The following is a 26,684-nucleotide window of genomic DNA, read 5'->3' on the forward strand; positions in this document are numbered from 1 at the left end:
GATTCTCGCTTTAGTTTCTAAACTCTAGTGATGGAACAAAACAAGACACATAACATAAAAACACAAACACTTACATCACTTGCAATAACAGTCGAGGCTTTGGCAGCCTGAATTGCAATGGCATCAGCACGAAGGTTATGGCCCTTCTTCTTGGCCAGCTCGTTGTCCAGTTTGTACAGTTTCTGCAAAGCGAGAATGAACAATTGCACTGACAGTTTAATGTATTTTTATTTGTATTTCTGGTCAGATTGCACCTATTGCTTATAACAAAAGATACTATAAGAAGTGTTGTTAATTAGGTTTATACCTCACTGTAGTTTTTCTTGTTCTCCTTGGCTAGAACAACGTCCATTGCATCCGGCATGATATGGATGGTAGTTTTGTCTGTATCCCAAGCGCTTGTGTAGGATTTCTGAAACGGGTGGGGAAAAAAATCCATTTTAGAAAAAGGAATTTGCTGCCATAGGAATTTGCAAGGTTGTTGAATTTATGAAAAGTTTTAACAAGTACCTTATCCATGATTTGGTTGTTGGCAGTGGCCAGAACCAGGTCCATAGAGTGCATATCTTTAGTGAATTTAAAGTTGCTGGGATGCTTCCTGTATTGCTTTTCACTGAAAACCTGCCCCGCTGTTTTGGCTTTCTCGACATCAAGTGACCCGATAGGAACCCATCCGATTCCCTTACAGTAGCTCTCATACTCCTTCTTGTACTCATTCTGGAGTTAAACAAACACAGAAGAATCAGTCGTACAACCAGAATATACAACACAATTGATTATGAATGACTATCTTCATACATCACTGGCAATAAACTGCATGTTGCGAGCGAGCTCCAGGCTCATGGCGTCGGGAAGGAGAGCGTTGGTGTGCTGGATCTGTCTGTATCCGATCAATGTCTGAGCAGCGGAGGCCTGCTTGGCCTGAACCACACTACACATGTCCACTGGAGTGTGGTACTTCAGCTTGGACTTGTGGTAGTCCTTTTTGTAGTTCCTGTCGCTCTGCATCCTAGCAACTTGCATGTAGTGAACCAGGAGCGGATCGTCCTGGATGCTGCGGCAGCCAACATGGTGGCCTCTGGCCTTCTCATAAGCCAACTTGTACTTGTACTGTGATGGTGAAAACACACTTTCTTATTCACACAGCCCCCACAGAGATATATACATATGCATTTTGGTGTTATAGAGGAATATTTTGACAGCTTACATTACTGGCAATGGTGGTACCAGACTTGGCAGCCACGATGGCAATGGCATCACCTTTGAGGTTGTAGCCTTTATTTGCCATCTCCACCACTCCAGCTTTGTACAATTTCTGTAAATATACAATTCAATGTGCAGAAAAACAATGTGTTCAGGTAAAATACATAAAAAATACATTGTTATTGTCAAATAGTGAGTTCTCCTACATTGCTCATGGTGAGGGCGTTAGCCTTTGCCAGGACAATTTCTGGAGAATCTGGCATGACATGAACTTTCAGTTTGTCTTTTTCCCATGTTTCAGTGTATGCTTTCTGCAAACAAAGACATAAAAAACACTCATAAATAATTGCTATTGAGAAAAGTATGATACAAAATTTTTTTTTCTGGCTTGCACGTCGGAGTAGAGGTAAAAAAAAAAAAAAAGTGACACCTTGTTCATGATCTGGTTGTTGGCCGTAGCCAGAGCCACGTCCATGGAATCCATTAATTTCTTAAACTTGAAGTTGGACGGATGCTGTCTGTACTTCTTCTCACTTAGGATATCGCCGCCAACTTTAGCCGTTTCGACTGAAAGTGAACCAATGGGGACCCATCCGATACCTCTAAAGTAGTTGTTCCATTCAGCCTTGTAGTTCCACTGCAAACAAACACAACTCGTCAGGAAACAAGGGCTTAAATCCTATTTCTTGTGCTATTTTCTTTAATAAACAAATGCAAAACCGACACGGTAAGCGTGTTTGGATTGAAAACTCACGTTGCTCGAATTGAAGTTCATGTTGCGAGCGAGCTCCAGGCTCATGGCGTCGGGAAGGAGAGCGTTGGTGTGCTGGATCTGTCTGTATCCGATCAATGTCTGAGCAGCGGAGGCCTGCTTGGCCTGAACCACACTACACATGTCCACTGGAGTGTGGTACTTCAGCTTGGCCTTGTGGTAGTCCTTTTTGTAGTTCCTGTCGCTCTGCATCCTAGCAACTTGCATGTAGTGAACCAGGAGCGGATCGTCCTGGATGCTGCGGCAGCCAACATGGTGGCCTCTGGCCTTCTCGTAAGCCAACTTGTACTTGTACTGTGAGATTGGATAGAGATTTGTTTATAACACACGAATGCTTGTAAAAAAAAACCCAACTAATTTCTGACTTGGTTCACTAGTTTGCATCAATCTTACATTGCTGGCAATGGTGGTACCAGACTTGGCAGCCAAAATTGGAATTGCATCAGCTTTGAGATTGTAGCCCTTATTGGCCATCTCCACAACGCCGGCTTTGTACAGTTTCTAAAGAAAAGGACATTAACATAAAGTTGTTTACAAAAAGCAATCACTCATCTAGCACATATCGATTTGTTGTGTAAATGAATAGCTTACATTGCTCATGGTCTGAGCGTTTGCCTTGGCCAGGACAATTTCAGGAGAATCTGGCATGATGTGTATGGTTAGTTTGTCTTTATCCCAAGCAGAGGTGTACGCTTTCTGAAGATTTAAAAAAGTTAAAAAAACACAGGAATAAAAGAAACATTTTGGAAAAAGCTTCCCGTTCATACTTTGCCGCACAAGTTTTAGTTAAGCCGTACCTTGTTCATGATCTGATTGTTGGCAGTAGCCAGGGCCAAGTCCATGGAGTCCATCAGCTTGCTGAATTTAAACTTAGATGGATGCTGTCTATACTTGCTGTCGCTCTGGATCTCACCCCCAACTTTAGCCGTTTCAACTCCAATGGACCCAATCGGTACCCATCCAATGCCTCTGATGAATTCGTTCCATTCAGATTTGTAATTAACCTAAAAACAACGAGACAACTCATAACACTCATCTGTTTTGAAATTTAAAACTGTACATCTCACCAAAAAAAATAAAATAAAGATGACACTAACATCACTGGACAGGACATTCATATGTCTGCACAGCTGCAAGTGCATGTTGTCGGGCAGAAGCAGGTGGCTGTGAGGAATCTTCCTGTATCCAGTCATGGTCTGAACAGCAGAGGCCTGCTTGGCTTGGACCACACTCAGCATGTCCACCGGGGTGTGGTACTTCAGCTTGGCCTTGTGGTAGTCCTTCCTGTAGTTCTTGTTGCTCTGTATCCTAGCAACCTCCATGTAGTGAACCAGGAGGGGGTCATCCTGGAGGCTGCGGAAGCCAACATGGTGGCCTCTGGCCTTCTCGTAAGCCTTTTTGTACTGGACCTGGGTGTACAAGCATAAGCTGGATTGTACTGGACCTAAATATATATATATATATACAGTACAGACCAAAAGTTTGGACACACAGTTGTGTCCAAACTTTTGGTCTGTACTGTATATTAAAAAAAGTGACATGCACAGTGTTGTGAATGCATTTTAAAAGAATCCGATTGCTATTGTGATATGATAACTTACTACAGAAAATACGTACATTGCTGGCAATATGTCTGCCATGCTTGGCATGGAGAATGGGAATAGCATCAGGCTTCATGTCGTATCCCTTGGCAATATCTTGCACCCATTGTTGCTTGTAGAGACTCTGTGGAAATCAACAGAGTTACCATAAAAAACAAATGGACGTACGGATGAATGAATGAATAAATTTTTTGCATTTTCCAACTATGAAGAAAATATAAAACAAATCCCTTTTCAACAGGACATAGGAACCCTGTAAATAAAATCTTTTGCTCTAACCTTGCTGACGGTTTGGGCGTTGAATTTAGCCTGGAGGAACTCTGGGCTGTCAGCTGGCAGATGATAGGTGTGCATGAATTTTTCACCAGATGCTTTGTATGCAATCTACATGGAAGAAAATTGATATATTTTGTTAAAAGAAAAACATTATTTTGTTCATGTTTTAGAAGAACTGCAATGATCAACAAATGGTTCCTACTTTGTCCATTTGCTTCGAGTTGGCCAAAGACAGAGACATGTTCATGTCATCGGTCTTGCTAGTGTGCTTGAAGGAGCTGGGATGCTGCCTGTAGCCTCTGTCATCCAGTGCAGCTTTGGCTGCCTTGGCTTTCTCAACATCCAAAGAACCGACTGGCACCCAGCCGATACCTTTGACGTAGTTGTTGTATTCTGATTTGTAGACATTCTGTGGATTTAAAAAAGGAAAAGAAAAAAAAACATAACACATAGGAGCATAATATGTGACATACTATGCTATAATCCCTGCGTGATGTTACACCGGTGAGAACATACATCACTCTGAATCTCCATCATGTTGCGGCACAGATGCAGGTGCATGTTGTCAGGCAGCAGGAGGAAGCTGTGTGGGACCTTCCTGTATCCAGTCATGGTCTGAACGGCAGAGGCCTGCTTGGCTTGGACCACACTCAGCATGTCCACCGGGGTGTGGTACTTCAGCTTGGCCTTGTGGTAGTCCTTCTTGTAGTTCTTGTCGCTCTGCAATTTTGCCACTTGCATGTAATGCACCAGCAGAGGGTCGTCCTGGAGGCTGCGGAAGCCAACATGGTGGCCTCTGGCCTTCTCGTAAGCTAGCTTATATTTGTACTGCAGAAAAGCACGGTATTTATTAGTAACATCACTTTAACACTGAAGGCCTCAGCAGTTAAACGTGAGCGTAATGAGAAGCTTACATTACTGGCAATGTCTCTTGAAGATTTGGCAGCTAAAATGGGAATAGCATCTTCCTTCACGTGATGTCCCTTGAGGATATCTTGGCGATGTGCGTAGGTGTAACAGTTCTACACAAAAGCACAACTCAGAACATTGCAAACATGGCAACACTTTCATTTCTGTATGTTGTATTGACTGAAAAGTGGTGACACTGACCTGGCTGATGTTAACAGCATTGTACCTGGCTTGCATCAGTTCAGGGGTATCAGCTGGGAGATGGTAAGTGTGCACGAACTTCTCTCCACTGGCTTTATAATCTTTCTGCAGTGTTGTGAATGAAGAGTTTGGTTTATCTTACAAAAACAACAAAAAAGTCACAGAGTAAAACGACGAGTTACAATTTCCCGCTCCTCACCACATTCATGATCTTGGCATTTGCTTTGGCCAGCTCCATGTTCATGGAGTCCGTAACGCTGGTGAATTTGACTGTGGAAGGGTGCTGCCTGTACTTTCTCTCATCTAAAGCCGCTGCTGCCGCCTTTGCCTTCTCTACATCCAGCGAACCAATTGGAACCCAGCCAATTCCTTTCACCGAAGTCTCATAATCCATTTTATAGTAGTTCTGACAAATATGACAAAGCAGAGAATTGTGAGAGTGGTAAAGAGTAACATTTCAGTAGATGCTGTATTGCAAATATTCCCGAAAGAAACAACTGGAACTTACATCACTGACGTTATAGTTCATGGTGCGAGCGAGCTGAAGATTCATTGCATCAGGCAGAAGGAAGTAATTGTGATGGTGCTGCTTGTAGCCGGTAAATGTCTGCACGGCTGTGGCGTGCTTAGCATGGGCCATGCTCAACATGTCCACTGGAGTGTGGTACTTCAGCTTGGCCTTGTGGTAGTCCTTCTTGTAAAGCTTGTCGCTCTGTATCTTAGCAACTTGCATGTAGTGAACCAGGAGCGGATCATCCTGGAGACTGCGGAAGCCAACATGGTGCCCTCTGGCCTTCTCGTAGGCCTTTTTGTACTGGACCTGGGTGTACAAGCATAAGCTGGATTGTGGGAAGTTGCGTGATGCAGCACAAAAAGTCAGCCCATTAAGTGTACGGTGTATGAAATCCCACTTTGGAAGACTTACGTTGCTGACAGCATGTCTGGCTGCTTTGGCAGCAACAACTGGGATCGCATCGGGCTTCAGGTCATAACCTTTGGCGATCAGCTCTTCCCAGGCATACTTGTAGTAGTTCTGAAATAATAACATTCAAATTAATACTGACAAAAGCAGTATTAACACTGTTACACAACAAATAATAACTTTTTTGGAGTTATGTATTAGGATACATGTATTTTAACTCTACTGGCTCCCCAAACTATGACAAACACTCCTCTGGATGGTGAAGCTGAACTAAAAGACAATAAGATAAGATGATAGATAACTTATACAAATATATATATATATTTCCACATATGTGTTAAAACTTTCATTATGTGCGTACATAAGCATGATTGACAGCGCTAAGAACTTCCTCCTGGCTCTGACTGGTTGTTTCTGACCAGGAGTTGTGTATTTCTGCAGATGGCAGTAGGACCACAGGGAGGAGGATGAGTAGCTTGATTTTTTATAGATTATCTGTCAGGACAATTTTAACAAATATGTAAAAAAAAAAAAATGTATTTTTTTAAAATAAAAGTTACCTACTACAGCTATAATAATGATTTAGCATAAGAAAATAGAAAGATTGTCCATATGATTTAAATATGACAGACAATATCTCAAAGGAATGTGATTGATTTTACAATATACTCTGAAACGTATTCCATAGGTAATGTTAGACTTTACAGCTCAGAATGAAAAAGATGAACAATTAAATATTTTGTTATTTAATTTTAAAGCCTTTAAAGTATAAGAGTTTTGTATGCAGCCTGGATAGTGGAGCAGTTCTTGGCCCTGTTGCCTTGCAGCAAACCCAGGCTGGGTTTAAATCCCAGCCTGGGATCTCACTGCATGGCGTTTGCATGTTCTCTGCTGAGCATGTGTCGATTCTTTGTGGGTACTCCGGCTTCCTTCCACAGTTTTTGGACTGTGGGAGGAGAGTATATCTTTTGGAAACATGTGCGTGGTTGTCCATCTCTTGGTTACCCTACAAGGGACTGGCACCTTGTGTACCTTTGCGCAATGGCTGCTGGAGAAAGGCTTCAGCTCCCCCTGCAGCCCTACAGTGCCAAGCCAGTATAGACATGTATAGATGGATGGATGTATTGCGCTACCTTGCTGATGTTGTAGGCATTACACTTGGCTTGGAGGAACTCTGGAGCATCAGGAGGCAAAGAGTACTTTTGATGGATTTTCTCAAGACCTCTCTTGTAGAACAGCTGTGTGGATAAAAGGCCATAAGAACACACATAAACATAAAGAAATATACTGAAAAGAGCCAAAATAATTCAGAGTTTTCTGGGCGGTGGACTCACGTCACTCCTCTGAAGCTGGTTGACTTTAGCCTGCAGCATTATGGGATGGTCGTCTATAGCTGTGAATGGAATCGTGTCTGGGGACTGTCTGTATTTTCTCTAAAAGGACAAAAGTAGGTGTAAAATAAAGAAATTAAACCAAACGGTATCAGATATGATTGTTTTAGCAGGAACACTGCTTCTCACACGTACCTCGTTGAGAATCTCAGCAGCTTTCTTTGCCTTTTCTACATCCATGGAGCCATATGGGATCCAAGGGGTTCCTTTGACATAGCTGTTGTACTCAGCTTTATACTCATTCTTTGGTAAAAAGTAAGAAAAAATGAAAAATAAGGATAAACATCTTCACATTAGAACATAAACAAAATATGAACTATCTTATAAAATCTTGTCTGCTTACGTCACTCTGGATGACGTTGGCTTTATTGGCCAGGTCCAGCAGCACGCTGTCGTGAGGCAGGAAGTAGTTGGGGTTGATCTTCCTGTAGCCCGACATGCTGGCGATTGCCTGGGACTTCTTGGCCTGGGTGACTGATATCATATCAAGTGGTGTATGGTACTTGGTCTTGATTTTTTCATAGTTCTTCTTATATTCCCGCTGCGGATAAATCAGTGAGATTTGGTTTGAGTATTTGTTAAATAATAAACTCTATTTTATTGATTTGACCCTAACAACTCACGTCACTTTGGATTTTGGCAACATGAACAGAGTGCAAGATCTTGGGGTCGTCATTAATGCTGAGCGCTCCAACCATGTGTCCCCTGTTCTTTTCGTACTCCTTTTTGTACTTAACCTGCAGGGACAAAGCAGAAGTGTGGCAATAAAATGATCAATAAAAAAATAAATAATACTGAAAACAACAAGGCAGACATTTATGAGGGCAGGCACTTACGTCGCTGGCAATGTTTGTGTGAGCACGGGCAGCCAGGATCGGGATGGCGTCGCCCTTGATTTCAAACTTCTTTGCTTTGGTTTTCTCCCAGTCGTACTTATAGCAGCTCTGCAACGACGATACGCAGCCACTCACGAATCCGAACACTCCATCGGTTTAGAAAGCGACTCAATTTTAGATATCGATTTGAATTTTACTCACCTCGCTCAGGTTGTAGGCGTTGACTCTGGACTGGATGAAGAAGGGATAGTCCGGGGGGAGGCTATACTTGAACTTTGTTTTCTCAAACTTTTCCTTGTAGTTCAACTGCGAGAGAAAAAGCATCAAATGAAAGCCCTCTGTTCTGCTTCCACAAAGTGTCCTGCGGTTTCCCGTCAGTGGAGGGCAGCAGTACGCTGACTACTGCTTCTCCGACTCTTTCCTTCTTGCCTGGGCCCTATCTGATGACAGATTTTATTCTGGGCCAAGTGAATGCTTGTTTCTATTTATACTGCAGAGAAATGGCTCTCCAGTTTCCATGGAACCCATAGCAAGACATCTGGGCTACACGGATGATTGGACACGGCGATCCGCTTCAGCAGGAGAGTTTGATCTGAGGCTCTAGCAGATGACTTGAAAACGTTTGGTCACTAATTAAACAGTAAATAAATGTTTTTAAACCACCTTGCAGGTACATCGCAGTAAATTAGAATATTCATCTCGATAAGGCACGTTTGTCAGATTAAATGTACGTTCTGAAAATAACCTGTGGGCAGCTAATGAACATATCTTTGATTAAGCCCAAATCTCTGTATTTTTTTCTTTACTGGTGTAATGTAACATTCTAAACATTATTGTAATCTAAGTAATGTGTTTCACTTGGTAAATTGAGTGACATAAATAAGTGAACTTTTAAATAATATTCAAATTTATTGAGATGGACCTGTATGTGAAGAGGAGATCACAACACTGTTCAGGTCTGATGGAAGTTTGAATATAATTATTATGTCTATTAATGTCTTGTTAATTTTGAAACTTTGTTGATCCATCTGAAATAGTCGGTCCCTTAATATGTAATATAAACAGAAGTTAGACACACAAGTTTTTTTTTTGCGTATTTACTTAAAAGGAACAAATTTAAATTTGCAGGCCAGGGCTGTCAAACTCATTTTCATTTTGGGCCATATCAGAAATCTGAGTGTTCTTAAAGGGCCGGTTACGCCAGAATATATTGATAAAACAAATTAAAATGTTAAAATATTAATAAATAGTTATTCCTCCAGGATTTTGTTAATGTTTTAATGTTGTTTTTTTTAATCAAAATTACAGATTTTATTATGCTAATTTAGAAATGTTTGTTTGGAATTTTTACATTTGCTCTAATGTATGAGGTTAAATGTGACGTTTTATTAATTGCCGTATCAATTACAGACTATCACTTGACATCAAGTAAGGCTGATAAAGGCAGCAGTCACTTAAACTCAGGCTCTGTGACCAATTTTGAGGAAATCTGCAGTAAAATCAGAAAACAAAAAGCGTCGATCTGTTGATTTTGTGTGAATTTTGCAGATTTGTGAAAAACTGGAGAGGCTTACTGATGTAATTTGGAGTCTGGAGGGCCACATAAAAAGCTACAGAGGACCAGATTTGGCCCCCAGCCCTTGAGTTTGCCACATGCAATGTAGGCTCATATAAATATTTATATTAGATTGGATGTCGCTTACAAAGATGGATGTCGACCTCTCATTTTGATTAGCTGGTTTTGTGGCTTCCAGCTTTTACTCATAGCCTCAAGTTGTTTTAACTGAGCAGGGTGGGGTAACAAAGTCAGCATTTTCAAACTTGACTGAAATTTGCAGTTGTCAACATAGACAAAACGGCTTCTATGGGAACGTTTCATCGCTAAATGAAACAATGATGCAAATATTTGGTTGCAATTTAAAGAAATATGTCCGACGTAAACAATCACTTTGAATGCCAAAGAAAATGGTCACTGTGAAGAATGAGGGTTTGTACTGGTGCCTCACCCAAAGTGGGTAGATCATAAGAAGGAAATTCTGTAGCTTCACTTCAAATCAATAACTAGATGGTTAAAACTTGGACTATGCTTCATAGAGAGGGTTATGCTAGAAACCACCCAGTTAAAAGGGGGTCAGACATCTGGTTAGAAACGGTAGAAGCTTGTTAATGACCACAAGAACTTCCCAAGGGAATTTAACCAAATATTAACCGGGTTGTACGGAAATATTTGAACTTTTATTCATCAATTTTAACCTGGTTTTTAAACAGAGAAAATATATCATGACGGTTCACCCATTTGTGGTTTTAAAAAAATGACTTAAAATGTTACTTTGTACAAATGCCTCACTAAAAATGTATATCTCCGTTTTGATATAAGTCAAACTGAAATGGTTTCAAATGCCACATACGTCACTTAGCTGCTTGGCGTTGATGCTGGCTTGGACGAGGACTGGCGAATCCACCACTTGTGTAAACTTCACTTTGTCGGGATGTTGCCGGTAAATTGTCTGAAAACCACCGGAGAAGAAAACGTGTCATGCGCACAGCTATAGATATAGACGGAAAGGGATGTTAATGACAGCTTGGATGTGCTTCACTGGAGAAAACTACTTACATCACTGCACTTCTGAAGCTTCTTTGTAGCCTCATACTCAGGTGTAATAGTTTGAGGGAAGAAGCATCTCGTTTTTATGTCCTCATATTCAGCTTTGTATAATTGCTGAGAGGAAAATTTACGCAATTAGAAATTGTTGCTTTGAATGAAACAAAAAATAATAATTCTTACCTCAACGTAATGATTTTGAGCGCGAAACACTCGGCTCACACACACGTACCTCATTTTTAAATTCCTCAACTTTTTGGCAGTGAACCATGTAGAGGTCTTCATAGCTGCCGACATAATGTCCCTTTACCTCTTTGTCATACTTCTCTTTGTAACGTATCTAAAATATTACAGCAGTGAAATTAGTGTATTAAAGAGAAAAAGAGGAATGTGCATTTCATAAACTGCCAGGTTCTTACATCAGAGAACTTTTTAAGCACTGAGTCCATCTGAAATTTTGGTGTGTCGCAGTAGTTGATGCTGGAACCCCTGGATTTCTCATAGCTGGCCTTATATACTTTCTGTTAAAAAAAAAAACAAGAAAAAGAAGATAAAAACAGCGTTAAATATTGAGCAAAAATGAAATGTATATATAAAATGGCAACATACATAATTAAAAGATAAGTTAATGTGATTCAGAAACTGGTTAGAAAATAAACAACCTGGCTGTTTCAGTGACTAATAAGAGAAAATAACAGTGAATATCATAACTTTGCAACATGTTTGCATTTTAAACACAAAACGAAACAAACATTGGACTACATTTCCAACAAACAAATAAAAAACTGAACAGGACCCACATCACTAAGGATGGTGCCAGCGTATCTGAGCTGTCTCAGGAGCGGATTCTCTGTAGCGGGGAGTGTATTGTAGTCACTCTGGGCTTTTGTCTTTTCAAACTCTTTCTTGTACTGGACCTAAAAGTAGGAACAGATACATGTGAGAGAAAACAGACAAACACGCTAATGAGGGTCACTTACGCTGCTGACAGTGTTGACCAGTGAAACAGTCGCCTGTTGAAACTAGCTAAGGCACAGACAAGTTTTAAAAAGCATATAAAATATTCTTCTTTCCATTCTGTCAGGGTAAAGTTGTTCTGATGAGAAGTGTCAGAGTGATTTGAGTTTTCTCTGGTCGGCATTGAGCAAAGTCCCAGTCCCTCCCCCACATATTGCTTGGCACTGCTGATGATCCGGATTGAAAGCGGAACACCTTTACCTCGTTTAAAAGAAAGATAATTCAGCTCCCTGAAAACATTTCCACAGTCATAGAGTGGAAACTAAAATGGAGCCAATTATCACTGTTTAAAAATGGCAGTTGTCAAGCTGTGAGCTCCATCGCTGTCGAGCGGCCAACTGCAAACCCTACCAGAGCAGACAGCATGACTAATCAGATAAAACCATATTACTGTGCTACTGTATTAAAAACAGCACAACAAACAATATAATACTATTCTACTAAATTTACTGGATTTTTATTTTCTTGTTTTTGATCAGGTCAATGTCCAAGATTTAAAAAAGAAATAACATAAAATCATCAGATACCATGATTGTAACTACTAATTAATGTGTTTTATTAGTAACAACATTAAAGATAATTGCTGCTTTTCTGTTAAATCTTGTTTTGAAATTGGTGTAAATATTCTGTTGTAGTGAAGCCACATTGTTTTTACTCAATGCCATTCCTTTAATTCCATTTTAATTATCCCCACCTGTCTAAAACAGTGGTCTAAATCATTCTTTTTGCCAAAAGTAACTCTTTTTTTTCCTTTTTGCCTAATTAATCTTTTGACAAAAAAATAACTCCGGCTATTATTTTAGGAAGGTGACGATACGCAACATGTTCGCCTTATGAGTGAATAAGCAGAGAGCTGCTTACTCAGCTCTCAAAAGCTGAAAACAATTCCAATGTTGGTCCTGTGCCAAGGCTGTAACTGCAGCGATTCGGCTTGTGAGAGTTTCTGCATCAGGTTGGACTCGGTTGACCCACGCAGCGCTCTGACAGAGAGCTCAACTCGCTGTCAGAAAACCAATCAGACGCCTTCCTCTGAGCTTACCTCACTGGCAGCAATGCGCGCCTTCTTGCATGCGTCGTACACAGGTGTGTCTGTTTGCATGAAGTAGATTTGGTCTTTGATATTCTCAAACTCTTGAGTGTATTTTCTCTGGAAAATGAAGTTGCACAACAATAAGACACAGGGGAACAAAAACACACACACAGAAATAATAATATTCATCACAACACTCACGTCGCTGAGATTATCCATTGCCATCCTGGCGATGGCGATGTCAAAGTAAGGCGTCTCACACCAATGACCCCTAACGTTTTTATTGTAGTCTTCCTTATATTTAAGCTGTTGAGGGAACAAGGAATCAGAGTTGATACAGATTGTTGCTCTAGAGTAACAATAATAGATCTATAATGGTGTCACGACCCGTTGATGTGCTTAATGAAAACACAGGAGGAATCAGAAGAATTTCTGAAGCTATTGTTAGCCTGTCCCTTCCTGCTCAGTGAGGACAGTAATGCTAAAGAGCAGGTGCTGGTTATTCCTAGCAGCAGCTCAGGGTTGGATGATGTCTGCGGACCGTGTTTCTATAAAGGCACATAACTACAGACAATTTTATTCAGTTTTGTAGTCGTACAAGTCTTGCACATGATGCCGAATTGAAAGAACAATAATAATCTCACCAGTGATTAGTGTTGACTTAGGTATCAGGTATCAATTAATGTCACACATATTAACGTCTACACAAATAGAGAGATTTTATTTCCTCATCTAGTGTGGTAAATGTAACTTTCCTTAATGTGTGAACTCATTAGAGCGCTACATGGTAATAAAACAGTCATCATATAGTACAGAAAGCCTTATGCTGTCTCCTTAAATGTGTTATTCACACACTGTAAATATATTCTTTCCGTCTGGTTAATACATGCACAGGCATAGTTGAACTTGAGATGAACTACGGGAATAATTCATCGACACTCCTGCCTTTATTATCGTTTCCTTAATCGTAGAACGTGATTGGACGGCGTTCTGCTTACGTCACTGCGCTGATGGGCGACTCTCTTGGCCAGTTCCACCTCGGGAGGATCAGGCAAGGACGTGTACTTGGCTTTGCGCTCATTGTGTCCCTTCTTATATATGATCTGTGGGAGGAAATTCATTAAGAGAGGTTTCATTTAAAGGAATGATTCAAGTTCAGTGTTTCTCAAATGATGAAACAAAGGAAAATGATAGAGAAAGATGATCAATTTGAGTCGTGGCGGAAGAAAAAAAAAATCATATTTGTAATACTTTTCATTTGTACATAAATGCTAAGCGAAAACAAAAAAACATGTATTACTTTAAATTACGGTACATTACTTTAAATGTTCTAAATGTTTATATTAAAACATTAAAAACGTCCATGTAATCTCCATGTAAAATTTTACATCATATTATATCCATACTGTGCTCTGTTCTAACTTCTTAAAGTTAGAGAGATAGAATAGAAACCTATTGGACAGCACTGTGTACATTCACCCAATCAATCAGACGTAAGTCGGGGTTCAGTCGCTTCCCCAAGGACAACTGATGGGAACGTCGGGGTAAGACGAGGTCAAATTGATATTGTAATGATTTTGTAGTCGCAGCTTTTGTATTTTAACTTAATTTATTCCCTGAGGTTTGATAATTCAACCTAATTCGGCTTACATCACTGAGGACCTCCTGAGCCTTAGCTACCCTGCGCAACTCAGGGCTGTCGCTGTAAGGGTAGTACATGGTCTTCTCCTCGTCCCAGACTTCTGTGTAAAGTTTCTGGAAACAAAAAGTCATTTTTTTCAGAAATAGCAAAACTATATATATATATATATATATATATATAAACATACAAGCAAATTGTAACTCTTGAATTCCTGGTTGAATTTACCTTGCTATAGTTAGCAGCGTTCTTCACAGCCAGAACCAACTCAGGAGCGTCGGGAGGTAGCAGGTACTTGTCCTTCGTCTCATCCCACTTCTGTCTGTACAGAACCTAAAGCGACATTATCAGTGTTGTCGATACCAACAGTTGATATCCTGCTAATCTGTTTCAAAGTGTCTACACGCCGACATAAGGCTGAGGTTGCTCACCTTGCTGATCAGATCTGACACATGCTTGACGTGGACCACGTCTCTGGCGTCACCGCCGTACAAGCTGGTTGTTCGAGCCTTGTTTCCCTCCATGCGGTATTTCACCTGTCAGCAACAGGCTTTCGTGACTTATTTCGGTGGATATTTCATTTTTTTTTAGAAATCCAAAACAGCAATCTTTTTGTTCCAACAGCAATCCCAATTTTCTGCACTTTAGAGCGCGACAGCGACTAGTGATACCTCACTAAGCTGCTCCTGGGCCTTCCGGATACGAATCAGTTCAGGGGTGTCAGGGGTGAAAGCGGGAGGCTCCCCTCTGGACAGGTCATAAGCTTGGCGGTATTTATTCTGCCGAGGAGACAGAATGAAATTGTCCAGTTTGGAAAAACAAAATACCAATATAAATACATCATAAACAAAAAGGTAAAAGTCACGAGCTCCTTACGTTGCTGTATTGATCCAGCATCTTCTGGCTGTGGGCCAGATACGGAGTCATAAACTTGGAAGTGTCGACCTTGGCCTTCCGTCTGACTTTCCTGGTGGGCAAGCCAGACTGTACACGGAAAGAGCGAAAACACTTATGTTTCCATTTATTCACCATGCAGGTGGGCACAGGTTTGCTTATCATCGCAAATAGAGCTGCCGGGGAAATGGAAGAGCTCTTTCAAAATCAAATGAAGCAAAAGGTGGAGATAAACTGATGGAGGAATCCACCCGGGCGAGGTCAGGCCAGCGGCCTTCCAAGCTAACAAGCTGTGCTAGCTTGTTAGTTTAGCCATTGCCCTATTTACTTACCTTCACACACAAAAAAAGAAAAGAAATTCTCACAAAGACGTCATTTAGAATCAGTTATTTCAACATGGATGCCAGTCCGTGTTATTTTAATCAGTATGGAAGAACATCATGCAGGTTGAAGACGTAGCGAGTGTTAAGAGAACACAAAACATTCCTTTAGCCTGTGAGTATGAGTAGCGTGAGGCTTGATAGGACTTTTCAAAACCGCAGATATATTTTGTGTCTTTTTAATTTATCCAAAATGCAGCAAGTCTCAAAAAATTAACTCCCTACTAGCATCTGTTATGTGTTGCCTGTTAATGGTTTGGCTTGAAACGGAGACAAGGAGCATGCGATGAGTCTTCAGGTAGTAATCGCAAAAGTATAACAGTTTGATTAAAAAGACAAAAATAAAAACAAAAGGATAAATTTCTACACATACGAGTTTTGAAAAAAAAAAAAAGATCAGATCTGTCTTTTTGTCACGTAACGGGGCCTCGCCTTGTTTCATGATAACTACTTCCTCTTCATATTTGTGAATCTTTTCCTTTGCTCTTTTTGTACATCTTTACCTTTCATAGCATTTCAGTGTAAAGTACAACACTAGGTCTGTGGGAGTTTCCTATTCTGCTGGTTGTAGTGTGAAGCAAAACAACCTAAGCCGCCCTCTATGTTGTTGGGAAGTGGAGATGTGAACCCAAGCCTTTTACTCAGCATTAGTCGTTATAAAGAAAAGGCCAAGATGAGGTAAGTAGCTATTTTCTGTCGCTAACAGGTTGACACAAATGTCTGATGTCTGATTTGATTGCTGTGTTTGATTGTCTTTCCTATTTTGTAGAGTAGCACTGTGATAAATCACATTCACGGGAAAAGAGGAAATCATAACCGAATGCCTTTTGATCAAAATAAAAAGGAAATTAAAAAAAGTCTAAATTATATGAGAAATGCTTCAGCTTAAAACCATTTAAAGGAAGCGGCGCGGGTTATGAATAACTGAGGCAACGTTTGATTTTGTATAGTAAACAACATTGCTGAATGAATGAACTAAATTTAAAGGCTGGATTTGTAAGTATTTAATGTTTGCGGTTATGCCGAAGCATTAAACATTGAATTGATTTTGAGGTTTTACAAGAGATGCCGATGAATTAAAGAGTGTCCTGCGTGTGCACATTTTCTGCATTTATCTAAAAAGTAACCAAAACCCATAAACAATAAAAAAATAAATAAAAGTAGTATCTAATGATACAAATCATTTTTACAAGCAACATACAAGGTTAAATAACACACGCTGGACAGAATTTGACCTGGTTTTTTCCATTCAGGCATGCAGACAAGCTTTTCCTGCCCTGCTTGAGCTGTTGCACCTTGGGAGGAGGAGTTTTACCTGAGAGGACTTAGTGTGCTGCTCAGTGTACGTCGTTGTTGTTGTTGTGATCTGCTCAACATATTACAAATGAAGGACAGACTTTTGGATTCAAAGGAACCTCACCAAAACAAGTAACGGGAGAAACAGCAGATCACTTTGTATGGATTGAGGTTGATTTTTCCCACAGCTCTGGTGTTAAAACAGTGACTGCCACGAATGTTATTATTATTATTATTTTTTTTATTTTTTTAATTAATTAATTTATTTTTCTTGAATGCCCTGGAGGAGATATCTGCAGGGGAATAGCAGAGATTCTTATCCTTGAAATGCTACAGATGAGTAAAACTCTCCCTCTCCTCTTCCAGGCTGCAAATAAACTATGATGTCACTGTGACAGCAGTCAACCTGACTGCTCTATTAAGCAGAGGATTAAATGCTTTAATATTGTCTGTGCCATTTAAGCCACACTGCTCCCAGTCTTTGATCCCTGAAATAAATTTAGAAACACCAGATGAGAATATTTCCATTTCTATTTATTTCACTCCCCGTTGCCTTTGTTGGCCGGTTGCTACAGCAGCGGCAGCCTGCTTGTTCCAAATTACAGGGTAAAAAATATATTTATTTTTCCACACATTTACATTGGAGCTCATACTGCAGTTCATTTGAGTGCTTTAAAAAAAATGAATAACATCCAACTCATTTTCAATTAAATTAGCTTAGCTGTAGGTAAAACCTTTGCACGAAGTTGGTTTGATGCGACAAATTGTTGCTTTTGATGGTAAATATGACAGCAACAAAAAACTTAAGCTTAAGGGGGGACTAGGCCTTTAAAAATCTGGGATTCTTTTAAAAGAATATATTTTTAAATGATGATTTTAGTTTTCTAGAAACTCTGGAGTGTTTCCTGTAAAAACAATCATCTGTATAAATGATGCGCTTTATTAGAAATTAGACAAATTGTAAAATATTTAAGAAATAAAGAAAATCCTTGGCCAGATGTGTAAAACACACAACTTTCCTCCTCAGACACTGGCTATGTTAAAGACAGACATTGTGTTATGAACGTGAAGCCCCTTCACCCTAAACTTAGTACAAATTAATAACATGATTTAATTTACAGCTCAAAATAGCTTCATTAAGTTTGAGGTTTTTATCCTTATTTTTCTGTTTTATGATTTTATCTTCAACAAAATCCTTCACATTTACCATAAGTTGGATTGGACGACCAGAGCTGAGAGAAAGAACATCTCAATCATTTTAATCAACATTTGTAAGAGGCTTAAATATCCAAATCTATCAGACAGGGGAGAACCATAGGCATGGATGAACCCAACTTCTTCTTTTTTCCCTCCTCAGTGTGTCCATCCCTCCTAAGCAATCTTTCACAACGGTAAAGTTAACACGTTGAAGAAGCGGACTGGAGCGCGATCGATAGCTCGTCTCGTTTTCCTGCCTTTGCTCTCTCTCCCTTTCCGTCTGCATCTCTTCAACTTCTAAATTTGTCTAAATGCCACTCAGAGATCTCTGCGCTCCATTTTTCCCCCCCCCAGGCCAAAGCAATTTAATGACATAAAGAAAATAGAATTTAAAAAAAACAACAAATGACTGAGAAAACTATGACATAAATTGATTGTTAGCACTTATTATGGAAAAAAAAAAAGTTAACAATAACCCAGGCAATTTATTTGAAAAAATAAAAATGAAATGTTACTCTGCAGTTTCTATAGTAAGCTACATATTTTTCATCATACGTAGCACCATGTTTCTCCCCGTTCTGTAGATTAGACAACAGCCGTCCTACGTCCTGCAACTTTTCTCCGCAGTATAGATGAAAGTACTAGTGAAATCAGAGCGTATCAATTTTGCACCTGTCCGTGTGTCCCACCTCCCAAATGATTTGCCATCTTTGCAGTGAAAGATGGCAAATCCGTTTCTTGATATGTTATATGGGAGTCAAACGACTGAATGAATACTCGGATGCGTTTTGTTCCCGGTCGTTTGGGCTCCCCTATAAGATATCAGCAGTACTGTGGATGTAGAATACAAGGCTAACTATAACCCCGTTTCCATTGGAAATTCAGGACTAATTGTTAGCCTTCTGCTTTCACTCTTCCATCAACCACTGTCACGGAGACAACAAACACAACACTAAATGATGCACTGATGGGATATAACACATCCTGAACTGTTTGTAGGTACATGCCTCATTCACATAACCTGGAGAAAGCACACTAATTCACATTTAAACAAGTAATTTGGAAAAAAAAAAGAAGAATAAAAAAGTACCTTTCCTTATTTACAGATTTAAATGCATAAGTATACATGTATTTAAAATCTATGGTTATTGCTGGTTGTTGCTCAGGTTGTGCAGCCAAAATATCCACAATTTAGCAAAGAACTAAGTTTCATTTAAGATTTTAATGCTCCAAAACTGTTGTCTGTTTAAAAAAGAAACTGCATGGCAGCAGGTATCGACACATGATACACATGAAAAGCGCGCCTCTATGTATTACAGTCTAACTAATCTCAAAGTCTCGGTTGAATCTACAGATCCAGCAAAATGATCCGTGTGCTTTAATTCGATAAAAGGGCGAAAAACAATTGGCAATACGGAAAAGAGTCTTGCATGTCCGTTTTGTTTTTTTTTTTGCTAAGAGTTGAGAAGACATCTACTTACCACCCCCATGATTTCTTCATCTTCTTCATCTCCAAACTCATCATACTCGTCTCCGGTGTCCGCCATTTTGGCAAGTTTTAAAAGCTCTGAACAAAACAGAGATGATACTTTCAGGCATTTAACAGAAGTATTAATCAGCCTGTTATTCTGGAACATACAGCACTCTGCATGTCCCCTATTAACAATAATAAAAATAATAATAATAATAATACAATTAAACATCCCTCTCTCAACCTAGTTTTTGGGGAAAACAGAAGAAAAACGCTAGCAGTAAATTTCTACAGTATTTCCATAGTAAGGAAGCTTCACTTGCCATTCACAAGGGGCTCAGTCTGATTCCAATTCTGTGATTTGCCACACACCTAAATGAAATGACAAAATGTGTGAAACATCTCAACAGTAGTGTTTATCAGCGCATACACATCAGGACAGGAAGGTTCAGAAGCTAATTCTGTGTTTTTGGACCCCTCAGTACGTCAAAAGAGCCCCACCACCCTCCTGCCCCTTGACATGCCACAACACAGCTGAGGGAACCGTGCCTCCTGGCTGAAGGTTGGCGACAGCTGCCCGACGGTGCTTCTGCTATTTGACATGTAAGCTAATGCCACAGCCTGATTGGCTGACTGTGTTTAGCAAATGGAGATGCAATGCCTTCTGAGGCTGCAGGTTAAATATAGGGCAGCATATTAACTACCTTTTTTAGCGTCTGATTGCCAGATCTCGAGATTTAACTTAAATCTTATCTGCAAAACTAGGAACCATGTGACCCAAAGCTGACGTAGAAGGAAAAAAAAAGAAAAAGAGGCATCGGCTTGGTTTTAAAAGGAAATCAAAGTGGTGAATGCTGCTGGGATTTCAGGTAAATCCAAAGCTGCGTCTGGCCTGATGTTCCTTCACTTCCTCAAGTTCTTGCTTGTTAGGTCATTCCTTCAAAATGTACGAAAGCGCTCTTGCTTCTTAATCCATAGTCAACTCCTTTGGGATTCCAAAGGCCAGTGGGTAAAAGATACGGAGACACTCCAAGCTGATGGAAAGCCATGCAGGTGGTATAAAAACGTGGGATTTTGAAGATTTATCTTTTCCTTTGCTTACCAGTTATGTTTAAGTTTATTGGTCTCCCAAAGCCGCCAAAGCCTTCCCAGCCTCCCTCCAGAGAAACGCTGGGCGACAGCACACAGCTGCACTTTCTACCCAGGTTATCATGTGGCTGACGCAGCCAATCAGAGGCCTGACCTCTCAGGTTTCAAAATCTAAATATACCTAAGTGGTCATTTCAGAAAGGAGCACCTGTCGAGACGAACGCATCAGTGGTACAGTTAACGAGGGAGGCCAGAGGGAGCATGAGTTGTCAAGTCTCAAAAACACAATAGGGTCCCAGTGTGAATGTTTTGGGCTTTTGTAAAAAAAAAAAAAAAACTTTTGTTATTTTCTTTGAAAAGTTCTACTGAAGCTGAACTAACTTGGGTAAATGTATGCCTCTGAGTGGAGAGGGCGAACATCAGGGACCAGACTGTTATCTGGTGAGGTCGCTCATCAGCTGCCCCAGAGCTGGCTGCATCCTGTCAATAATCAGGTCAACCATGTAAGAACTTGGCAAACGTTTTTCAAGTTTTTAAAAGTTATATGTATATATACAGTATATATATATTTTAAAGCTAATCTACTGCACAAGTACATAACCTTCTAAAAATATTTCCTCTCGGTGGAATTTTCCTTCCTCTTACTGGGGTACAATTATGCATTTTCCAGGCACATAGTGTCATTTTATAGCAAAGGAAATTTGACACCTTGAAATTGGGCCTCTGTCTCTTTAAAAACTCACGCCGTTTCTGAAACTCGGCCTTCAGGAAGTCATCACAGCATCACTCCCCTATTAACCCTTTAACCACGTTTTTAACCAGCGTTGCTCTGAGAAGTAGCTCCTATAACAAGCTCAGCTGACGCTCAGTTTGCTAATTGCTGCTGGCTAGTCTGAAGGAGCAGAGTGGCGGGCTGCTCTGAGAGGTGGAAGCTCAAAAGCGTGGCAACCGCAGCTCTGAAGAGGAGCTACGCCTCGAAGGCGGAGCTAGGTCTACCCAAGGGTTTTGCACAGCTGAATGGTTGCCGTGGGAGATTAAAAGATTGCTTTTGGTTTGCTTTATTGTGAAAGGCACAAATCAACCGCTGGTTTGAATTTAGATTAAAATTATACTAACTCATTTGTATCTCAGCTAAGGCTTTTCTGGGTGTTTCTAGGTCGTACTGTGCCAGAGCGAGTTGGTGTCCGGTTTCCACAGACACCAACACGCCAAGTCACTCAGTGATTAGAAATGACAGAATGGTTACAAGGAAGTACTCGCCTAAATCTGCTGTCAGGCCAATAAGTGTAACGTTTATAACAAATGGCATGGTGAGAAATTAATCTGACTACATACCTACGTTTATCTTTCCACCACACATGAAGAGGAGGATATAAAAAAAAAAATACCCTCCAGAACTCGCTGGAAGAGTCTGCAGCTAAGAGAGTCATCTTGAGGTCAGAGTGTGTCCATAATTATTTACACACACGTTTAACAACTGTGGAGGTTGCCGTTTGTAGAGCATGCGTTATAATTGGACATTTACTTTTGCTTTTGTCATATACGATGAAAAGAGCAAAACTGATATGCAGTGTTTGAGGCCTTCGTTTTAAGTAAATATCTGCACAGAACTGCCAAAACAGCTGTGAAAGAAAATATGTTGCTCACATTTTTTCTACTACATCACAAATGATGTGCTTTTATTTCATTTTCGTTGATTATAAAATGTAAGAATTTCCATCAATTTTCCCCTATATAATAAAATATTGATATTTTTCTTCATTAAGAACCAGATTAGCAAAAAAAAATGTTTTCTCTTTTTAACCTAAAAAACAAAGAATTTTTCTAGCACAGGTATTTTTTTATTATTGTTTTTTTTTATGCCGGGAAATAAAATATACGGTATATAAGAGTTATGTCGACTTGGCAGATCTGGACAAATTTATTTCGTAGAGCTGAAGGCAAATTGCCTTCAGCTCTCTTATGACTCTTATTGTTTGGGGGGTTTTTTTGTATGCCTTAAGGATCCTGGGAATTTAAATAATGTAAGAAACTTAAAGTAGAAATTGTCTGGTCTTTACCATAGAATTGACATGATGTGTAGTTTTTCTTTCTTTCTTTTTTTTTTTTACCAAAATTGTATTTAAAAATAATGTGCCTCTTATTTCTGGCATGTCTATATACTCACTCTTTGTCCTAAGAGGAAAAAGAAGATGGACAGTAGCAGCTGAAAGATTTTTTTCTCTCGGTTTTGAAATGAGTCAAGCATCTTAAGAGGACTGCTGCTTCATTACAAAGAAATGATTAAAAACATAACCCAGAAGTTCTGATCTCATTTTTAAAAATAACAAAAGTGTTTTTTAAAGGCTGAGTTAGTCAAATAAGAATTTATGGCTTCTTTATCAAATATTTTCTGACGTATCCCATATCTCCAGTTTTTTATTTTATTTGTATTTACTACGATATAATCCAGGGCAACATAAGACATAGAAGAACAAAGTGAAAACAATATATGATTACCAGTGTTTACTCCCAACAAAATTCATTATCATATGATAATTGTTGATTGTTTTATACTTCTTTACTCTGTATTCGTTTTCACCGTTACTAATGTAATTGTCTAGTCACTCACTGCTGTGCCGAAACGCTGGGCAATTATTTTAGGGATACGATTCCCACTTCCTTCTATTTAAAACTGATTCAAACATGTCCTAATATTATATGAATAAGGATAATTTTTTTTTAAATTAGACCTAAGTGCAGTATTTAAACTTCTATCCACAAAATCCTAACAAACAAAATACAAGAGCTGTCCTTGATTGGACTGTATATTCAGCAAATTGTTTTAATTTAACTTATGAGGTACCCCAAGGTTTAATTATTATCACATTTCAACCAAATTCTCATTAACTTTGAAAGAAAGCTGGGATGTTTTAAAAAGGAAACTAAACATGTAACCTAAACAGTTTTCCTTTAGTCAAAGCTTAATGTTATTAAAATCTATTTGCGTGATCATTCTTATTTTAGTTACATTTTTTAAGTGCTGAAGAGCATCGCAGTCATTCAGTGAAAGTTGCAGTAAAACAAACAACCACCCAGGAGGGAGCTGCATGATGCTTAGTCACTGGAAAAAAATGACTGATGACCAGCAATACCAGGACACAACAGCTGCAGTACAGACAACTACAACAGAGATACTGCCAGCAGCCAATCTCAGCCCATCAACATGTACAGAAAACATCCCAGTGAGGTAAGGAGTCTTAAATTAAATCCTCTGGTTGGTTACAACGTGACTTTGTAATGCTGGGATGGTTGTTTTTAATAATAAAGACTGTTTTATTACCCTGTAAACTAATCAATCATCCAGAAGTTTCTCTTATTCTACCTTCTTTTTAAATCATCTAACAGGCTTTTATTAGAATTACATCTGAGGCGTGAGATGACCATGAAAGATGTTGATTTGGTGTCTTTTGAACTATTTCTACGTTCATTTTGCTAAGTGTTTTGGATCATCATCATGCTGAAAGAAGTTATGAAGTTAGCAGTTCAACGTCATTCCAGGGACCTTAGGAAGAGAAACAGATCCACAGTATCGGATCTAACATCACACTTACCAGTGAACATGAGGTACTTACTCTCTTTGTTACAAGCCAAACTCACCTGGAGTGACTGTTGCTGATAGTCTCAAACTTTATTTTTACCTTAACTTTCCGTTCACAACCCATGGTAGCAAGAAATGTACGGGTTCCAGCCCAGCAGCCAGGGACTAGAAATGGGTCTTTAGCTCGTGTCCTATTTATGACCCTGTGGAACTGAAAATCATAGATTTCCAGTTAGAACTTCCTCGAAACTTTGAAACTGAAAAAAGAAAGCACGTTCTAAAAAACAAAACACATCCAGGGGTGTCAAACTCATTTCCACTTTGGGCCACATCAAAAATCTGAATGTTCTTAAAGGGCTGGTTGTGCCAGAATCTGTTAGGAGTCATGAAACTGTTAAAATATTAGTAAATAGCTGTTCCTCCAGGAGTTTGTGATTGTTTTTGTTTTGTCAATGTGATGCTAATTTAGGAATATTTGTAAGGAATTTATATATTTGAGCTAATGTATGATGTTAAACGTGACCTTTTACGACTTGACATCAAGCTGAGGCAGCAGTCACTTAAACTCAATGTTTTTGACCAATTTTGTGAAATATTTGCAGTAAAATCTGAAAAAATGTGGGGATCTGTTGATCTTGTGTGAATTTTGAGGATTTGTAAAAAAAAAATAAAATAAAAAAAAAACTAAAAAAAAAAACTGGAGGGACTTATCCAGACTACAGAGCACACCATACTACAAGCCGCATCTACAAAGATTTTTTAACAATTTGGAAACGTACATATATAAGCCGCTGGGATCTCCGCCGCTCTCGGTTTTCCACAAGGACCAGCAGAGAGCTACGTTTTTAATAAATCTGCTATTCAGGACCCAACTCTGTGTCTCCAACGCCGAACCATGGTTTCCTTCACGCCGAGTTTACGCGCAGCGGCTCTATTTCCCTCCCGTCCTGCCAGATCCACAGCCTTCAATTTAAAAGCGGCATCATATGAACTTCTCCGTGTTGTTTCCATGTTGAGGGTGTATGAGTTTGAAAACATTTCTATATCATGCCTGCTCCTAGTATTTGCTTGTTCTAAATGGAAATCAGCGCTTTCTTCTTTGATTTTCAATTTTGACTTCCAATGATTCACTTTCCTGCTAAAGAGCCCCCTGGTGGTTGAAGAAAAATCCACAGAAAAGCCGCACCGGGCTAAAAGCCGCCTGGTTCAAAGCGTGGAAAAAAGTAGCGGCTTATAGTTCGTAAAATACGGTAATTTGGAGTCTGGATGGCCACATAAAAAGCTGCGGGCCAGATTTGTACCCCGTCCCTTGAGTTTGACACATGTGCAATATACAATGTGCAGTTATTTGGAAGGTTGTCTTTTCTTTTTACCTACTTCAACTTGAGCTAGGCATCTTTAATAGACTGATCCAACCCATCCATTGGTTCTGTCAAGAGTTGCTCTTCTCATCTGCCCATAAAACCTTTAAAACATAAATTTTCAGATTTCCTTGAAACTAAACTTGGTGTTTTCAGTCATCCTTACCTTGGCTATGTCTCTGAGTGCTGAATATCTTATACTTCTGTTCAGTCCAGGCAGGTTGAAGTTCTGATATATGACAGAATGTTCTTGGGAGCTTCTCATTTGATTCTTCTCAACACTGTTGACTATTTGTAACAAAACCTTTGCTGGTCATACACTAATATATTGGCAAATGTCAAGAGTTTCCACATTTTTCCTTTGCCTTTAAACCTACAGCTGACAGAAACCGTCTAATAAATGTTCACACCTCAATTTAGGATAGTGATCTCCTTGGCCACCGCTCAGGCATTACACAAACACACACCACCTTACATCCAATAAGTAGTAGAAGTTTATACAGCTCAGATTTTACCTAAAAATAAGTCTAATAATTGTGCAACAATGAAATTATGTTACCAATTTGGTTCAAAAAGAAAGCAAATCACATTTTGAATAAAAAAAAAAAATCTTTATGAGATTTTAATGAAATAAAAGCTGAATTTCTTTGAAGGCTTTTTGGATATCTTCACCAGAGATACTGTCTAATTGATATGTTTTTATGTCTTCTTGGAAACATCCATTGGTTTATTAGTACATTTCAAAGCTAATGCTAATCTCTTCATCCCTAGTGTGTTCTCATTCCGACCTGATCTCTCCTTCTCCTCATGCATGGCTCACTCCACTCTACTGCTCTGATTACTCATCACTCCCTAAAAAAAGTCAGGAAACATCAGCTCAGGCGACACAGTCTGCCCCCTAAAGGGCTTAAAAAAAAAAAAAAAAAAAAAGCATAAACCCAAAATTAATAGACCAAGATCAGATGTAAAAACCTTAACTCTTAATAGTTTGGCCTAAAAAAATAAAAAACAAAGAAG

General features: G+C 39.4%; 1 protein-coding gene across 32 annotated transcripts in view; it reads right to left on the bottom strand.

Annotated features, from left to right (window-relative positions):
- The window catches only part of neb (nebulin), a 75,159-nt gene extending 54,329 nt beyond the window's left edge, over nt 1–20,830 (bottom strand). For 25 of the 32 annotated variants that reach the window (XM_028023081.1, XM_028023102.1, XM_028023099.1 and 22 more), the window contains exons 1-45: nt 20,740–20,830; nt 19,961–20,009; nt 19,648–19,733; nt 16,989–17,039; nt 15,276–15,383; nt 15,071–15,178; nt 14,831–14,935; nt 14,628–14,732; nt 14,411–14,515; nt 13,759–13,863; nt 12,962–13,066; nt 12,770–12,877; nt 11,514–11,630; nt 11,133–11,234; nt 10,946–11,053; nt 10,726–10,830; nt 10,520–10,618; nt 8,313–8,417; nt 8,112–8,219; nt 7,899–8,012; nt 7,619–7,816; nt 7,411–7,518; nt 7,219–7,317; nt 7,018–7,122; nt 5,888–5,995; nt 5,471–5,782; nt 5,162–5,368; nt 4,963–5,067; nt 4,767–4,874; nt 4,369–4,680; nt 4,055–4,261; nt 3,856–3,960; nt 3,593–3,700; nt 3,073–3,384; nt 2,773–2,979; nt 2,567–2,671; nt 2,369–2,476; nt 1,958–2,269; nt 1,634–1,840; nt 1,410–1,514; nt 1,208–1,315; nt 799–1,110; nt 511–717; nt 308–412; nt 75–182 (exon numbers count right to left, since the gene is read on the bottom strand). In XM_028023081.1, the coding sequence (XP_027878882.1) occupies nt 75–182; nt 308–412; nt 511–717; nt 799–1,110; nt 1,208–1,315; nt 1,410–1,514; nt 1,634–1,840; nt 1,958–2,269; nt 2,369–2,476; nt 2,567–2,671; nt 2,773–2,979; nt 3,073–3,384; nt 3,593–3,700; nt 3,856–3,960; nt 4,055–4,261; nt 4,369–4,680; nt 4,767–4,874; nt 4,963–5,067; nt 5,162–5,368; nt 5,471–5,782; nt 5,888–5,995; nt 7,018–7,122; nt 7,219–7,317; nt 7,411–7,518; nt 7,619–7,816; nt 7,899–8,012; nt 8,112–8,219; nt 8,313–8,417; nt 10,520–10,618; nt 10,726–10,830; nt 10,946–11,053; nt 11,133–11,234; nt 11,514–11,630; nt 12,770–12,877; nt 12,962–13,066; nt 13,759–13,863; nt 14,411–14,515; nt 14,628–14,732; nt 14,831–14,935; nt 15,071–15,178; nt 15,276–15,383; nt 16,989–17,039; nt 19,648–19,713 (6,102 nt within the window). In that variant the 5' untranslated portion in view covers nt 19,714–19,733; nt 19,961–20,009; nt 20,740–20,830. The remainder of the gene's footprint in view (nt 1–74; nt 183–307; nt 413–510; nt 718–798; nt 1,111–1,207; nt 1,316–1,409; nt 1,515–1,633; nt 1,841–1,957; nt 2,270–2,368; nt 2,477–2,566; nt 2,672–2,772; nt 2,980–3,072; nt 3,385–3,592; nt 3,701–3,855; nt 3,961–4,054; nt 4,262–4,368; nt 4,681–4,766; nt 4,875–4,962; nt 5,068–5,161; nt 5,369–5,470; nt 5,783–5,887; nt 5,996–7,017; nt 7,123–7,218; nt 7,318–7,410; nt 7,519–7,618; nt 7,817–7,898; nt 8,013–8,111; nt 8,220–8,312; nt 8,418–10,519; nt 10,619–10,725; nt 10,831–10,945; nt 11,054–11,132; nt 11,235–11,513; nt 11,631–12,769; nt 12,878–12,961; nt 13,067–13,758; nt 13,864–14,410; nt 14,516–14,627; nt 14,733–14,830; nt 14,936–15,070; nt 15,179–15,275; nt 15,384–16,988; nt 17,040–19,647; nt 19,734–19,960; nt 20,010–20,739) is intronic. The other 7 variants (XM_028023083.1, XM_028023105.1, XM_028023103.1 and 4 more) reach the window with 7 other exon arrangements.
- Between the last annotated feature and the right edge of the window lie 5,854 nt (nt 20,831–26,684).

This window comes from Xiphophorus couchianus, chromosome 7 (assembly GCF_001444195.1).
Source record: "Xiphophorus couchianus chromosome 7, X_couchianus-1.0, whole genome shotgun sequence".
In the NCBI taxonomy this organism is placed as follows: domain Eukaryota; kingdom Metazoa; phylum Chordata; class Actinopteri; order Cyprinodontiformes; family Poeciliidae; genus Xiphophorus; species Xiphophorus couchianus.